The sequence below is a fragment of the Corvus kubaryi genome, unplaced genomic scaffold (genome assembly GCF_017639235.1).
Source record: "Corvus kubaryi isolate FWS band 111438036 unplaced genomic scaffold, C.kubaryi_AGA036_p1.0 71, whole genome shotgun sequence".
Lineage (NCBI taxonomy): Eukaryota > Metazoa > Chordata > Aves > Passeriformes > Corvidae > Corvus > Corvus kubaryi.
In genome coordinates this window covers 9,141,372-9,157,934 of record NW_024582059.1, presented here as the reverse complement: position 1 = coordinate 9,157,934, position 16,563 = coordinate 9,141,372, and the positions used below count along the sequence as shown (strand labels likewise).

At 41.9% G+C, this 16,563-nt stretch overlaps 1 protein-coding gene and 1 long non-coding RNA gene across 4 annotated transcripts in view; both read right to left on the bottom strand.

Annotated features, from left to right (window-relative positions):
• The window catches only part of RAPGEF2 (Rap guanine nucleotide exchange factor 2), a 186,520-nt gene extending 183,406 nt beyond the window's left edge, over window positions 1-3,114 (bottom strand). For 2 of the 3 annotated variants that reach the window (XM_042049457.1, XM_042049458.1), the window contains exon 1: window positions 2,963-3,113. In XM_042049457.1, the coding sequence (XP_041905391.1) occupies window positions 2,963-3,031 (69 nt within the window). In that variant the 5' untranslated portion in view covers window positions 3,032-3,113. Of the gene's footprint in view, window positions 1-2,962 lie in introns of all 3 variants that reach the window. The other variant, XM_042049455.1, reaches the window with a different exon arrangement.
• A 1,016-nt stretch (window positions 3,115-4,130) lies between these two features.
• LOC121675028 lies at window positions 4,131-14,395 on the bottom strand. The gene is made up of 4 exons (XR_006019938.1): window positions 13,958-14,395; window positions 12,457-12,800; window positions 9,457-9,524; window positions 4,131-7,551 (listed from the first exon to the last, which is right to left on the bottom strand). It is a non-coding gene; the product is annotated as an uncharacterized LOC121675028 (long non-coding RNA).
• Between the last annotated feature and the right edge of the window lie 2,168 nt (window positions 14,396-16,563).

Genomic DNA, 16,563 nt, shown 5'->3' with positions numbered 1-16,563 from the left:
TAACTTCCTAGTTCACGTCTTCAAAGAGAAAATGAATAGTTTAATACAGCAATTAAAGAAGAGAGTTGCACAACAGGCATGTTAAAGTACAGGCCACATATATATTCTTTTTTTTTTTTTTTTATTTAGCCAACAGAATATTGAGTTGTGATTCACAAAATTCAGGAAACCCTGTAAAGGAGGATACATATAAAGTTATGAATTTACAAAAGCAATTGCAGAATACACTGTTTACCTCAAAGAAAAAAGAAAATCAATCCAGTCCAAAATTACCAAGAGATTTTTGCACTACAGAAATTCATACCAAGTTAAGTTTGCTTTCTCCAACACTGTTTATCAGACCTACTCCTCAAAGCTGTACATACTGGCTATCATTCTGTCACTCCTCTCCTCTGAGCCTGCAGTGAAGGCATGGTGCCAAATTTGCACCCTGGCAATCCAAGGTGAACAGTAATGTCAAACAGATATTTACCTCATCGTGATTTGGGAGAAGTTGAGCCCCAAAGAGTTTGCTAACATAAGTAAGAAGCAAATACACTACTAACATACTTCGCTTGCTATTTCCTGTACTGACATGAATATGATAAATATATTTTCTCTTTTCAACCCTCTCTCAACTTTAAAGAAGCCTTATGGCTTCTCAAAAGCCAAATTAAGTAGCTATCTTTTGGAGATAACATAGCAAGGACAGGAAAATACAAGTAAAGAGACAATAAAAAGTTACTTTAAGGGAAGAGGGAAAAACAAGGTCTTTGTACCTTTCTACGTATTTTTTTCCTTTTCACTTAATGATGAAAGATGATATGCATACACATATTTCTTTCAAATTCCAATACTGTTGTAAAATAAAATCAAACTTCCTGAACAGAGAACCAACATTAGAAAAAAAACCCCACAAACTCTAACACACACAATTCAACACAAGCCACTTACAAAAATGCCAACCAAGTTTTCTGCTGCAAGCCCAGTCTCCCCAGCAGCAACAGGAGGACACGTCTGACCACCAGTTTCAAGCATTTCCAGTGCTAACAATACACTGTATTTCCCACAAATTTGGTCTTATTTGTGGATTATTTTGGGCCAGTGTCGGTTTCATGGATTTAAGGGTGGGCTTTTTTTCCTGTGGCGATTGCCACAGCAGGCTGCCAGTGTGCTGATTCAGGAAGTTTTACAGCATTAACGAAGCCCTGGTGTTCCCAATTTAGCTCTCTGCTCCATGCCCTTCACATGGGCTTTATCCCTGCCTTTATCCAGGCTGGATTCTTCACTGCGTCACTTCTTGCTTTCCGCCTTTTTGTGTTTCTTTACTATCCCTTCTAGACAGCAAGGCCAACTGGCAAGGACATGAGAAAGTTTAACAGTTCACATGGCAGAGATGATGCCACAGGGGAAGCGTCATCTCCCAAGCCCAGCCTGGTGGCCCCACAGCCTGACCCACTGGTTTCTGAGCATCTGCCAGCATCACTCCTCCTGAACACCCCATCATGCTTCGACAACCATGTCCTGAGGCTGGACACTGCTGGTAGGCTCCCCTAGCTGCAATCTATGCTTCTACCAATGCAAGTGACCTCGCTACAAGTTTGCAGAGTGTCTTCCCCAGGAGAGAACACTCAGCCTCCTTCAGCTTTCACAACACACTGAAGGGCTGGGTCCAGCACTGAAGGCAAACAGACATTTGGAAAAGGTCAAACAAGGACAGAGAAACAAGTTTAGCACCACAAAAACATGTTCCAGAAGCAGCTTCCTTTTTTTTTAATAAAAGAAAAAAAAAAATAGAGTTGTCAAAAAGGCATGCCACATACGACGCCTATGCAAGTCAGTATGTTTTTCCATGAGAAGTTTTATTCTCTCACACATATGCCATGAGCATGGGGATAAAAATAACATTACCACAATGACGTATCTATAGTAGGAGGAATGACTTATGGGTGCTGACCGAAAGTCAAGGTTTCCTCTTTGCCCCAATTTGAAATCATCACCAGCCAGTCAGATGCCTGCCAAAACAATCAGTAACAGCATCTCTTCCCCAAAACCCGAATACAGGGACTGCTCAGAAGGCAGGACAAGCCTTTAGAAAATAGGACAGATGGCATTACAACTCCAAGCAAAGTAACTCCTTGTATCATTAGCTATTGAACCGCGGCTTGATGTGGGGATCAGTGTAAAGCTTATTAGTCTTTAGACAGTTGGCAGCAACAGCCACTGCAGCAGCCGTTCGGGAGCAGAAGGAACTCATTCAGTTTAGTTGTTTTTCAGGTCATGTTAAGTCAAAATGTTTCTGTACGCACTCCAGTCCCCAGCTTAACCTTTCTCAGCCTCTCTAAGCGCAACTACGCTTACAAACAGCTTCAACACACACTCCTCTGACAAAGAGGGCTCCAGGAGCCCGGCGCAGGTATCTAAAAAATTCCTGCCTGGTGCCATTGTGTAAGGACTTCACCCTACTTTGGAGAGCAAGGACTCGCCAAGAATACCACTGACCTCAGCCCCTACATTATGAAACAGCGCTGCCAGCTCCAGCCAGCTATGTGAAAGTAGGGATTGAATTCAAATCCAGAGCCACCCGTACTCCGGGGCAATAACAAAACACACACACACAAAAAAAAAAAAAAAAAAAGGAAAAAAAAAGACAAAACACACCACCGAAAAATTATACTCTAAGTTCATTTTTCATTTTACCGGAAGCAACCTCCAAAACAAACCCAGCTGGCGTTTCTCCTCTCCTTCCCCCAAAATTAGGGAGTAGGAGGAAAGTTGTCGCGCTAATGCGCGTCTTCCCTTCCCGGGAGCTGCTGCCGACCGGGGAATTCGGCGCTGGGGAGCCTGGCGGGGGCTGGGAGGGGGGGTCGCGCTCCCCGGAGCGGGGCCGTGGGGCTGCCGGGTTGCCCCGGCCGGGGCTGCGCGGGGCGGGCCCCCCATGCCGTGTGCGGGAGCCGCGGGTCCGCGGGGAAGGGGCGCCTACCTGGGGGCTCCGCTCCGCCGGGTTCTTCATCACCGCCTGGCGGAAGCTGTTATCCACGTAGGACGCCATCGCACCCCTGCTGCCTCCCGCCGCCGCCCGGGAGGCGCTGGGGGAGGGCGGCCGCGGCCTGGCGCTGCGCGGCCGGAGCGCTGGGCGAGGAGCGGGGAGGCGGCGCGGCGCGCAGGCACCGCGGGCTCAGCAGCGCCGCCGCCCGGAGCTGGAGGCGGCGGCCGAGCCCCGCCGGTGGCAGCGGCGGCGACAAGGGCTCGGCGCTCCCTCTCGACCCGGCTCTACGCCTCCCGCTGGCCCGCTCCGCCGCATCCCCCCGGGCACCGTCGTCGCCTCCTCCCTCCTCTTCCTCCTCCTCCCATCCGGGCTGATGGGGGGCTCCGCGCCCGCCTCGGCGACGGGGAAGTTGCCGGCTCGGGGAGGCGGAGCGGCGGGGGGCGGGCCGAGGCGGGAAGGGGGAGGGAAGGGGGGGCGGGTCGCCGGGGGTCGCGACCGGCGGGGTCTCCTCCGGCAGCAGTGCCTCAGCATCCTCCCCCTGGGAACGCATCCTTGCCGGGTTTAACCACAAAAAAAGATGTCTGACCGGCTGCCGCCATGGTCCCGAGGGACGCGCCTCAGCACGGCTTCGGCGGTGCTCCCTGTGGATGGATAATGGTGTTGGGCATTTTTTTTTTCTAGCTGGACGCTAGAAAAAAAAAATAAATAAAGACTTGATCTGCTGGATCTAGTGACTTTGGGGAGGCCACCTGTTGTCACGCTTCTCAAAATTAATCCGTATCAGCCGGCTGTCCCCTCTGTCGTTGCTATATGGGGTAAAAACGAGGAAGGGGAGGGTGTGAAATCGTTAATTTATCACTATCCCGGGGGTTATCTAGCGGCGGATTCTTCTCACGTGAACTTGAGTTTTTAAAGAATAAAGGGTCTCGCAACATGGCTGATTTTCTTTGTTTACCACGACACCAAGCACGTCTCAGCAGCAGCCTGACCAACGCGAATCGTGGAAGTATTATTAACGTGCCATTAAGGACGGGGTAATACTATTAATGTATTTGCTTTCACAAGTGATGTGTACCCTTCGCTGATACGGATCACGCAATGTAAATAATGTCAACACTAATAAATCTGTTTAATTCCCAGTCACTAGCAGTCACATTTCAATTCCAAGTAAGGTAGTGTCATCTTTATTTGATTTTTTTATTTGTGAAAATTCCCAGGGATAACCATCTTTTCCTTACAAACCATTCACTGCTAGTCCCAGGAGAAAAAATGTTACACTTTTAGACATAAGTGGCTCTCAAAAATGCTGTGCCTTCAGACAGTAATCTACTAAACCTACTGAATTTCTAGATATGGCTCATTAACAAAGATAGCTCTTTGGGCTAATCCCACTCGTATGTGTCAGCAAAATATTTTTGCAGTAATACCAATTATTCTGGGCAGATCTTGGGAAAATACTAGGGAGTGCTCCACATTCTCTACATTTTGCTGGTTGGTGCTTACTAGAAGTCCTTATGGGGGATGTTTTGGTGGGGGTTTTTTTGTAACAGATTGGTAATGTCATGTCCTTTGCCCTGAAAAATAACAGTTTAAATATGCCTCGTGTTCGTCATCCAGAGTTGATAATAATTTCTTCAAATTAATCAAGCCTGCAGCTATAGAAAAGTGCCAGCTTTTCCGAAGCTCTGTATACCAATCCGGAGTGCTGGAATTCCCTTTTCTTGTGGGGCATATGTATAGGAGGAGTGCCACAGGAATGTGAGGAATGCTCTCTTGGGCTTCACTCCTCAATCACTTCAGGGCACCCATTCCCTGCTGCTGCAGCCTAGCTTGGCTGACATCTTTATATCTCTACATCAAAACAGAGCTACCCACTCTATTTTAATATGCAATTATCTTTCATTTCAGACCTATTAGCTGTAACAGCGTCGAGTCGAGTGTTTTGCTCTGGTTAATTTTTTGCTGTGCTGTCTGGTAACACAATACTTGTGATTTATAGGGATATTTCACTTCAGCGGATGAGTTCTGGGGTCTCTCATTGTATTCTGATCAGTGTCACAAATCTCGATGGTTAGAGGTCTGTGTCAAAGGCCTATCCCACACTACATGAATTGTTATAAATGGGAATGAATGAAAGAAGAGAATTGTACATAGAGAACTATGTACAAATATACTCAACAATTTCTCAATAATATTTAAGGATGTGTTGTGTTAACACCTTTTTTAGTGTCTGTAAGCAACATATTTGTATAATGCAAATGCTTCTGATTATTCATATCCTCCATGGTGGATATTAGCCTATCCTTTATGCTAGGTTTTTTCTCTTGCTGAAAGTAGTCTAGTTATTTCTGAATAGAAAAAATAAAAAATAACTCAGTAAATAATCATCATGATTCAGAGAAAACATCGAGCTATCTCCAGAAACCCCTATTTTTCATTACAAGTATTCAACAAAATATAATTTACAGTGGCAAAGGTTTTTGCAACTTCCATTTTCTCTTAAGTCTCACTGTCTTCCTGTTTTCCAGCTTCAACAAAAAATCAGTATGATTTAAAATACACATATATACCAGAACATGCCATTCATTTTGCTTATTGGTTACTCTTCCGGCTACATTATGTAGCCTTATCCATATTTACAATGGATTTTTTTTTTCCTGAGGGAGGGTGTTTTTCTGGTCATGTTAATCCATTAAACAGGTTTCCTACCCATCTTACACCAGGAAACCAAGAGTTAACTATATACATGCAGTACCTATAGTGTTGATATTTCAACAATACAAAAAGGCTGCAACAAGAAACATGACAGCTCAGCACAATATCTTTTTGGATAGCTACAGCTGATCACCATGTCGTTTTAGAGAAGTATTTTGCCTTAGAAATAACGAGTGTCTGCCCTCCTGAATATGTCCATTTCTTTCAAGTGGTAATTTGAAATGGTCAGGTCAAACAGTTACTAAAATGCTAAGAAAACAAATTCAGCAGTTCTGGGACCATTTTTTTCATTTGCTAAACCTCATTTTTAAGAAGATGCTCACACTTTGAAAAGCTTGCACTTGACTTAGCCATATGGCTTTGAATCCACGACACCTGTAACTAGTCACCCACGGTTAAATGCTTGGTTTGTGCCAGTCTGCCCTGGTAGGAAACAAAACATTGCCACTTTGAGGGAGTTTAGTAAATTATGTGCAGTCAGTATGGTTATAAGCCCAGGGATGCTCTTTTCTCCCATTTCTCTGGGTAAGTACTTGTTTTCATCTATCTCCTTGAGATGGCATGGCAGCTGAAGCAGATTCATGCAGCCAAACTCCAGCCCTCAGAATTGCCCCTCTCCTTCCCAGCTCTCTCCTGGCACCTTCTCAGCAACCATAAAAAGATATTTCCATAACCATTCATGGAAGCAGACAGTTACAGGGGAACAGAGGTATTGGCCTGGTGAACCCCTTCAGAGCTGACCTTGAGAAGAGCAGCCATCCCCTTTGGACTGGGCAGAAGCCAATTTTGACGGATTTTAAGTCAAAGATGAATTATTTTAGGTACAAGTAAGGCCACTACCAAGGGGAGACAACTTCTTTTGCATAAGATTAGCTTCTATGCTCTGTCTTTAGGGATGGCACCATTTCCAAGAATGCTGTCTCTCACCTTTTGGGATTTATAAATGGCTGGGATTGCTACCATTTGCAATTCCATTTTTTAGTATCTTTTACAATATGATGAAGGGCATGTGAGTTTGTTTGTTTGGGTGGTTTTACCTGTTAATTTTTTACACAACATCCTCTAGTTATTGTGTCTATTTGTCAACAAGCATTCACTTATGTATGGGCACAGTATGTAAAAACAACTCTGCACCCCTGATCCAGAGGGTAGGGTAGAAGGATATCAGTGGTTTAACAGTCCATAGTAAAATAATCCTTGAATGTTTACCATAGGTTTTATGATCCTTTTATACTCATAAGATGTGTGAAATTCTAAAAGTTACAAAAGAGAACTAGGCCTGTGCCATAAAAGAAGAACCATCCTTTTCTTTTTTTTCTTGAAGGAAAAACAGAAGAATTTTTGACTACTATAATGCATTTCATGCATTTACTCAGAATTTGCCACTATTTGCACAGCCGCATTTGGGAATATTTATCATTAATCTTCTGCCATAGCTACAAATGTATGCAAACCAGCTTTAGCTAGTTAGATTAATACTAGCAGCAACAGCACATGCCGTCCAAGTATTTACATGATCTGGGAGAGGAATTCACAGTCCACACAGTGTTCCCTTCGGCTGTACTGATAAAGGTGCCCAAACAAAAGGGAAGGTGGCTGTGCTGCGGCAGCACCCAGGAGGCATAGCCGGAGGCCTTTGCTACACACTGAACAAATTAGCAGGAACTCTTGAAGGTCAAGCCCATGTTTCTGAAGCTCAGGAACATCTCTACAAACTTCCTTTGTGCTTGTGACCATGGTACAGGTCTGCCCCTCATCCCTCAGGAGTGAAAGTGATGATGGGAGGTGACTGTGAGTCTTGTATCCCAGTACCCCCACTGGGAAGGTGGCTCCAGATGTCATGTCAACACCTGCCCCAGCTTCTCCTTCTGTGAAAAGAGACACAAATGTAGCAACTAAACCTCTTAGGTAAAGTATTCTGAGACATAGAGGAAGCACTGCGAACTGCCGCTTCTAGAACAGTAGCAGCAGCATTTTGAGGGTTTTTTAAACAGAAAATGAACCACAGAGAGAAACAGTGAAATAGAATCTCTTGTCATTATCAGGACATGAGGCGAAAGAGGTTGGTTCAGTGGGACGGTACAAGGCACACAGCAGTAAGTCAGTGCTTCGGGCCTGGTGTGCCCTGGGACAGGCTGCCAGAACAGAGAGATGCTCTGTGGTGGGTCTCAAATTGCACCTGCTACACAGTGGCAAAGGTATCAGAGAGACTAAAGCCAGTGTCATTTTAGATAGATGACACTTTCTGAATAATGTATAGGTTAAAAATGCACTCCACTCCTTTCCAAATAGGCATCCACAAACTAACGTAGGTAGGATATACACAGGAACAATTTCAACTGTTGAATGTATATCATAAGAGTTTCATGATCTATGTATTTGGTGTCACATATAGTTCTAATAATACATTTCAGTAAATGACAGGCCAAATAAGGAAAAAAATATTTCATTCTTACTCATAGCCTTTGAAATTTAAATTAAAGCCCAAGCTTACCTTTCAGTGTTCTGCTTTTAAGCCAATATATTTCCTAAAAGAAAATACAAGCGTACTCTTTCTGAAATAACTGTAATTGAGTTGTTTAATCTTTTGAAGTTCCTACAACCCAAATATTACATGATTGTTCCAAGGTATCAAAAGTGGAAATTGTCTAAAAGTCAAATATAGACAGGATTACTATTTATTCAAAGCTGGCCAAGCCTTTAAAATAATTTAATTCATACATATTAATGATAGATAGCCAGATGATCATTAATATCCAATAATACTGCTTTTCATAAAACACTAGATGATAAAGTTATCTAATAGATCATGCAGAATGATAAATAAAATATGTACAGCTCTGCTAGGAGAATGAAACACTTAGGAGATAGGAACTTTATTCCTGCACCAAGATATAAAATATTTATATGAGAAAAAAATTGTTGTTAACATTGCTATTAAGACCTCTCACTCTAAATGTGCTATTTTCAGTATAAGGATTCTATACTAATTGCCTTATTTTCACTGACTGCCATCAGAAACCTTTTCTTTTTTCTTTTTTTTTTTTATAAGTCAGCTTTATTATATATTATATATGACTGAAGCATTTGGCTTCAGCTTGTACTAGCTGTTTCAAAAAAAGTATGAATATATTTATAACTTTTGGCATTACTGCAGGGCATTATTCTACAAATTAAGTTTACAGCTGGTAGCATTTTTCCATAATGAATTATTGATTCATTATTCCAGATATTGCTCGTCCTCGCTCCAGCACCAATCACTGCTTACTGCACTGCTAAGTCAGCCCATGCTAGAGCTATTCCTTGGACTGAGTCCCCGAATGCCACATTCCTGTCAGTTTTCACCTCTTTACTCTTGTCACCATCTTCCACAGAAATCATCCACGCTCTTCCCTGCTTAACACACTCTGGTGAATCACAAACACATCCCAACGTAATACTCCTGGCGCTTATTAGAAGAGCATTTGCATTTACATTGCTTCCTAACAACCTTTATAAATTATTGCCTTGCCTTGAAATTAATAGTCATTGTGGATAATGTTTATGTGGCTCAGCCTTCTTCATCCTTCAGTCACCATTTAGATCTGTTCAAAGCATATGGGGATGTGTGGGTGTGTACTTAAGTGTGTACTTACTCTGCTGTGCATACATATCCTGGCAAAGCATATTCACACCTATATCATAATGTGACAAGTACTAGGTACCAATTTAAATGGATAGCATCAGCTTTAAGTTCAGTGAATTCTATAAAAGTCGATATTTTTGTTACTTACAAATTAGTGATACCACACTCCATCGATTTATGTTGAATCTATTCTTGCAGGAAGAAACCATCCAGTAACTGGAATAAAAGAGTTTTTAAATCTAATTTTACAGTATCCAAAGAAAGCATATTCCAGGTAGATGGACACTGAATTAAGCTACCAAGGTGATCTAAGCTTACTGTGAAATCATCTTGATCATTCTGGACAATTTAATGACAACATGCCTGACCTCGTCTATGCACAGCTCTTCACTGCATCTGTATTCAAAGAATACTCTTAATAGACAGACCATAAAAAAATACACACTTCAGGTTCAAAACACTATTATGACCAAATTTGTTTCACAGACTCTACAATCTCTGTTAATGTGAGAACTGAAAATTAATATTTTCTATTCCTTTCGTTTTGTCATGAACTTAATACAAAGAGGTCCCTATTTCCACTCTAACCTTCAGCTTCTGTACAAATGCATAATAAATAAAAAATTCAAGGATTAAATTCAGCTGCAGCAAGAAATCCTCCAGTAATACAAAAACAGACATGAAGGACCAGACAAAAAAAAGCAGTACTGCGCTCTTAAGCAGTCACTAGCTCTGAGGCAGAAGTTTACACAATGTATTCCTTGTGTTACTTGGATCTAAGACAGACAGCAATAACTTATCACTTTCCCTCAGGGTTTTTATGTTAATTTTGTTATTTGTTTCATTTATGTAACAGATACTCATAATACTCTTTAAACATTCAGCAGCTAGCTGTGATAAACACCATCTTCCTACTCCTGCAACAACTGATTTGTGCTGAGAACATTCACCACTGCCTTCTTGTACCACTGCTGGAAAAACATGGGAACACACTGCCTGTTTCACTTTTCCTTTCCAGAAAAAAAACTAAAAATAAGAAGAAAAAGCCTCTGTCTTTGTTGCTGTGCTTAGCAGAGCAAGTAGCAGAGGGATGTTGCAGACGAAGATCTGTAGCCAACCAAGTATATCTTGTAAATAAGTTTTCTAGGTCAGGAAGAGAAACTGAAATGTGGGAAGTAATCGGACAGAAAGAGGTAGTTGAATGCTTTGTGGCAAATAAATGACTCTCTGGAAGATGTAACTTTTGAAAAACATAGGAACTCTTAAAGATTTTGTTTGGGGGAAGCTCTTTGCCAAGAATTTTCCTTTTTTTTTTTCTTTTTTTGTTAGCCATTTAAAAGACTGCTGACATATGCTGGCACCTGACTGGCATGACCAGAGCCCTGTGCGCTGCCACAGTAACCACACTCCTGCTATCCATATTTAGATTTTATCTCTCTTCCTTCAGCTCAAGCTACCTGGAATGGAGACAGTCCTGTGTATTTAGTCTTTGGGATAAGGAAGTCTTGAAATACTTCACAAGTACCCTCCTGCAAATAAACTGGAGGGTGGAGATTGGCATCCACATGCTCTTGTTTGTGCGCAAGCAGCATTCACATGAGGAAGCAGATTCTTCAGTGGGAGAAGGGCTGGGGTGGATCATTCTCCTGCTTCAGCGTGCCTTTGTTTTACAGCCCAGGTCCTCGTCTGATTAAAGCCCCTGTATTTCAGTGAGACCGGCAAAATCCTGCTAGTTTAAAACAGCTAAGGACCCTGTCCTTGTCTCTGATCCCTGCAGGGCTTGCAGGGAGTTCTCACAGTGCTGTAGCAGAGGATGGTCTCTAGCTAAAAAAAATAATGCAGTGCTTGAAACCCCCAGAAAGAGAGACCTCTCTGACGTGCACTCAGCTGTGCCCTGGGAAGAGGTGCATGACGAACAACAAAACAATCTTGCCCCTGTTTGCCCGATGGCGACATCTGTGTCTCGTTAGCGACGCACGAACTGCTAAAATAGCTCTTCTCTCAGGTGGAAGTGAGCTGTATAACTTCATTCCGTTGATGTGACTAGCTAACAATGTTGCCTCAAGCCTTTGCATTACTACTGCATTCAGGTATGAAGTTAGATTCCTCTTGCTGTGAAGCAGAGGAGTTGAAGTACAAGAGAAAATCTCAGCTTTAATTAATCTGTCTTGGTCCCTTGTGTTACAAAAATACTCCCAGTGCTCCAGAAGTTAAGTATTTGCATGGATACTTTGTTTATTTTCAAATAGACTTTCTGAAGTTTTATTTGAAGTACCTGTAATCCTTAACCCACACTCATCACTAATATGCTTTCAGTGAGGGTCCCTCTCACTTTATATGTAAATCTCTGACCCAGATAGTGGGTTGATATTCCTGGACAGTGTAAATACAATTGATTAAAAACACGTATCAGTAAGTGGAAAGAGGGACCTTTCAAGCAAAAATATCACCCTTTTTTTTAAAACCATCAATAATGGTACAGGTATTCACTTCATTTGAATTTGGAGAGCAATACTGAAGCTAGGGGAAGTATTTTCCTACTGTGGTTAATCTTAAAAGATCTGTGCACATGGGAATTAAGTTCCACTTCTCTTTGTGGGAGCCTCAAACCTGAAGGTTCCATGACTAACCTTGTGGAAAATAAGAAAGGAATTGTAGGTGGATGAAGATGTGATGGCATTTGAAAAAAAATGGGCTACAGTAGCCTGAACCCATTCTGCAATGCTTGCAGATCTTTGTTTTTGTAAATTTTAAAGAGAAATAAAAGTACTGAACATATCCAAAGCAATACATAGCTTTGAGCTATTAAATACCTCATGGTTTTGCAATGAGCACATGTATGTCTTTTCCTCAAAACCATGCAGGTAAGTTGTGGCCCTGAAAAAGCAGCTCTTAACCTTAAACCCAAACGTTTAAGGCTAAATCATGTGGTATCTCCTCCCTCTAGCAGGCAGTTGCAACTCTTTTGAAGGCAACTGAAAATGCTTAATTGGCCTAGATGCACTCACTTGCACAATTATAAAGTGAAATAGGGTAGCTGGCATTAAAGACTAAGGATGTAGAAACCATAAAAATGTGATAACTTGTTCCACTTGTAATTTCCCTTAAGAAAAATTTCATTAATGTGCCCATCATTTTCCAAATTTACCTGAAACACTGTATAGTAGTCATAAAACCAGAAAATAACTTGCTTTTCCTTTTTCTCCAGAGTAGTTTGTGGGGCCAGATACCTTTCCCAGTAAAACAGGAGGGAGATAAAATCAAATGTAGAAGTATTCTGGAAAAAAGTAAGAAACCTTTCTTGGGGTTAAAAATGCATGACTACTTTATACCATTCCTTCACCCTACTGTATGCAGCACCAAGCATGCAGTCCTACCTGACACACCAGAGAGTTCAGTTACTTATAGTCACTGTTTTTCCTGAGATGCTGCAGAGTCCTTCATTCAATTGACATAACTATGCAAGAATTTACTCCTGGAAAAAAAAATTATCTGAAAGAAAGCAAAGCTTAGTCAAAAAATAGGGAAGATAGAACAGAATTAAATATACATACATAAATATACACTTACTTTAGCCTATAAAGCTTTACCCTCCTTGGGTCTTGGGCTAGACAGGCTGTTTGCAATCTATTTACCCAGAAAGCAGAAAGTAGGTTCATTTCTGTGAAGCAAACCCTTGTGCCCGTAGTCTGCCCCAGCTAGCCCCTGCTTCTATTCAGAAGTGCCTCTCCATCTCACAGCCTTATTAACTATTCCTTATGGAGTCAAGTTGGCTGCTGTTTTCCCAGCCAATTTTTCCAGCTACCTATGCAGGCCCTAAGGCCCACCAAGGCTGCAAAGCCCTTTAATGATGGTTATCAGACAGCCTTCGAGGTCTTGCCGACCTAGTTTAGAAACCACATCCCAGAGTGTGATCTTGGCCAGGTTATGTACACTGGTCAACACTGGAAACTTCACTGGCTTGTCTGTGCAAGGTAAAGCACATCAGCGTAGCCATGCCAGTAGAAGCTCAGTGCAAAAACATAATTATAAAGACATCTTTTACAGCCACAGCTTATTTCAGCCTCCTCACTAAGATGAGGTACAATGTTACAAGAACTTTCAGTGGAAGGGAGTTCATACTGGGACTGTTCAGGTTACTGGAGCTGTTTTAATTATAATTATGCAGTTAAAGCAGAAGAAAAAAATAATCCTGCACTGTCCTTTCAACTGAGAAGGCATTTTTCATCATTCTTCCTATAATCGTTTCCCTCTGTTTTGAAGTATGGTTTGAGGCAAGTGCTCCAAATCTTCTATCAAATTTGACGATCCCTGTAGGCTCCAGTTCTGCTGTATTAATTGAAGCTTAGTGCAGTAGCATATTTGGCCTCATAAATTTTAGAAATGCTGCATTTTTATCGAGTAGTACTATAACCTGAGATACATTTTCATTTTTGATGTCACTAATCACTTCTTTCATGGGGGAAGACATGTTGCCATGGTGAAATCTTTTAATTTATTTTTTTCATAGGAACACATCACAGAAGAGCATTAGGAAAGTGTAACTAACTCCTTCCTTTATAATGCTTACTGTGCAATATGTCTTTGAACAAGTTACTAACATGTGTCCCTCCTTGTTAGAACACATCTAACTAAACTCATGCACCTACCTTGTAGGGGTGTTTTGAGGGCTGGAGCTTGTAAAGTCCTTTTGAGGATGAAAAGCGTTATATGAGTATTGAGCACTAATCTCAGCCATGTGGACAAGCCGCGCACATTCGAAGTAAAAACCTTTCTAATAACATCCATCTGCATCTTGAATACAAGAAAGAAATTGTAAGACAGCCTGTCAATGATCAAGGCTTTTTCATGCAGCTCACCCTACTGTTTGGCAGCTGGCCAGCTCAGAGAGCCTACAGAGGAAAATGGCTCCAAAGGAAAAAACGAGCATGTTAAGCAGAGGACAGCTTTTGTGAAGGGTGAGAAAAAACAAGACAAATACCCTCGAATACTAAAGTGCTCTCTGGTACATGAAGGAATGAAGTGAGACAAACTGTAAGGAAGAAACTACAGTAGGCAGGAGCCTCCTCTTCTCACTGAAGATAACTCAAGCCTGTTTGCACTAAACTGCTGAAATAAAACACATTTCTACTTCAGGACCAAGCCTGCTTTACATTAAGGACGTTTCTTTGTAGAGAGGCTGGGAGAAGCCAGGGAAGGATTTATTTGGAACTGCAGCACCTAAACCAACCAAGAATGTGTGTCAGCCTTCAAAACTCTATTAATGGTATCATAAAGTCTTTAAAAATATTTTGTGAGGCAATGCAGTAGGATCCGAGCATCCTGAGGGGATCTGAGCAGCTCTTCTTCAGATGGAGTGTTGCCAACCTTTTTCTTCAGTGGGACTTATCTCACTGGCAAAGGCACTTTAGCTCAGGGCACTGGCTCCCTTCTGTTACAAGCCCCTGCGCAGAGTCATCAGCAAATTCTTCTGCCTGATATATATATATACACACATATATGTATCCAATGTCAGAATTAGCCCCCTTACTTCCTCTCACCAGTCATCTACGGATTCATTTCACTCAAGCTGTGCTCCAGCTGTACAGCATTGCAATGCTGCAACAAACATATGGAGTTTCAGCCAATAGTCCTCCTTCACTTCCTACAGGCTTTTAGTCTCTTTTTCCCTACAGCACTTCATGCACTACCTCAGATGCAGCAATGTTTAATTAAAGTAAAATATGAAGGAATTAAACTAATAACAAGAAAATCTTAATCTATCATCCTACCTTTAGAGAATTTTGTGTGGAAAGATTTCCAGTCCTCCATTAAAATGTTTACCTGCAAGAGATTCCTCCTCTAATGAATAATGATTTACATTTAGATGGTACCTTTTATTCTGACAGCTTGTCTTTACTGAAAAGCTAATTCCAGTCATGACTCCTGTGTAGCCTTTCATTCAAATTCCTGCCATATAGAAAGAGCCCAAAACTAAATATTTAAGTGGCTTTTAATTCACATTATCTTTCCACAGATCAATTTAGCACATCTCATCAACTGCTAACATGATCAATAATTAATGTGGCTGCAGGTCATCTACTTCAGAGTTCTGTTAGTCCTTGTAATGTCTTCCTGCAGTTTGCTCCATGAGCCCACGGAGAACAGGCCAGCTCTTCCATGGCTCCCTGGAGTGAAATCCATAGAGGAGCTCAGTCCACTGAAAATAGAAATAAAAAAACCCAAGGAACCAAACCAAATTAAAAAACCCCAAACCCCACACCAAAGCAAAAGACTTTGAATACAGTCTCAGAAGTGTTCATGATCCAACAGATGAGCCCTGGCAAATTTTCCTACTGTGGTGTATTGTGTTACTAATGCCAGCATTTGATTTCCTGACCTCCCCCTCTCCACAGCAGGGATGGCAAAAGAGCACATCTCAGCTGTTCTAGTCCAGGGCCTGGCATCTTGGGCCAAAGTCTTTGCAGCTGAAATTGAGATGCCACACTGTGGTCTGAAACAAAACTATTCACCTAGGTGTGGATATATGTTGTTCATTTTGAAACTCTTTAAAAATAAAATAAACACCCAAGCCTACACAGAAAAAGCAGACCATGTGCTGCAGCTGCAGTAGTCTCATATCTCCCTCCATCTCTGAAACAGACCTCTCCAGCAAGTCAGCTTATTTGTTAAGCCTGAGGAAGCCCTCATGTCCACCATGTGGCTGCCTCAAAACTGCATGAACTTCTGCAATGTTTTTTACTGACATTGCTGTTCTTGTTGCTGCTGAGATTTTTGAAATCATGTGATTTAATCAGCAGTACAATGACACAGCAGTTTTATTTTCCCATCTTCTATCTTTCTGTGACTTACTAGGCTTTTCTACACAAAATACAAGCATGCCAACTAGAAGGGTGATCTTTTACTTTCAGAATGAGAAATGTACCACCAATTGTGGAAGAAGTTTGCAAAGCATAAACACAGACACCAAAATGAAGGTTATCCCCCTTCTTGTATGAAAATCAGTACCAACATAAGCACACCTAACAAGCACGGCATCGCTTGTGTAAGTATAACACCTCTTCAACTGCACTCTCTTCAGTGGCTGCACTTTTTCATTAAGACAAGGGCTTGAGGATGAAGCCAGCATTTGAACCTGCCTGTGTGTGCTGTAGCCCAGCACAGCATTGCAGATTACCACTGCAGATGACAACAGGAGGCTGTGCCCAGGCCCTGGTGGTGCCTGGCAGAGGCTGGGTGCACTCGCAGCCCGGCA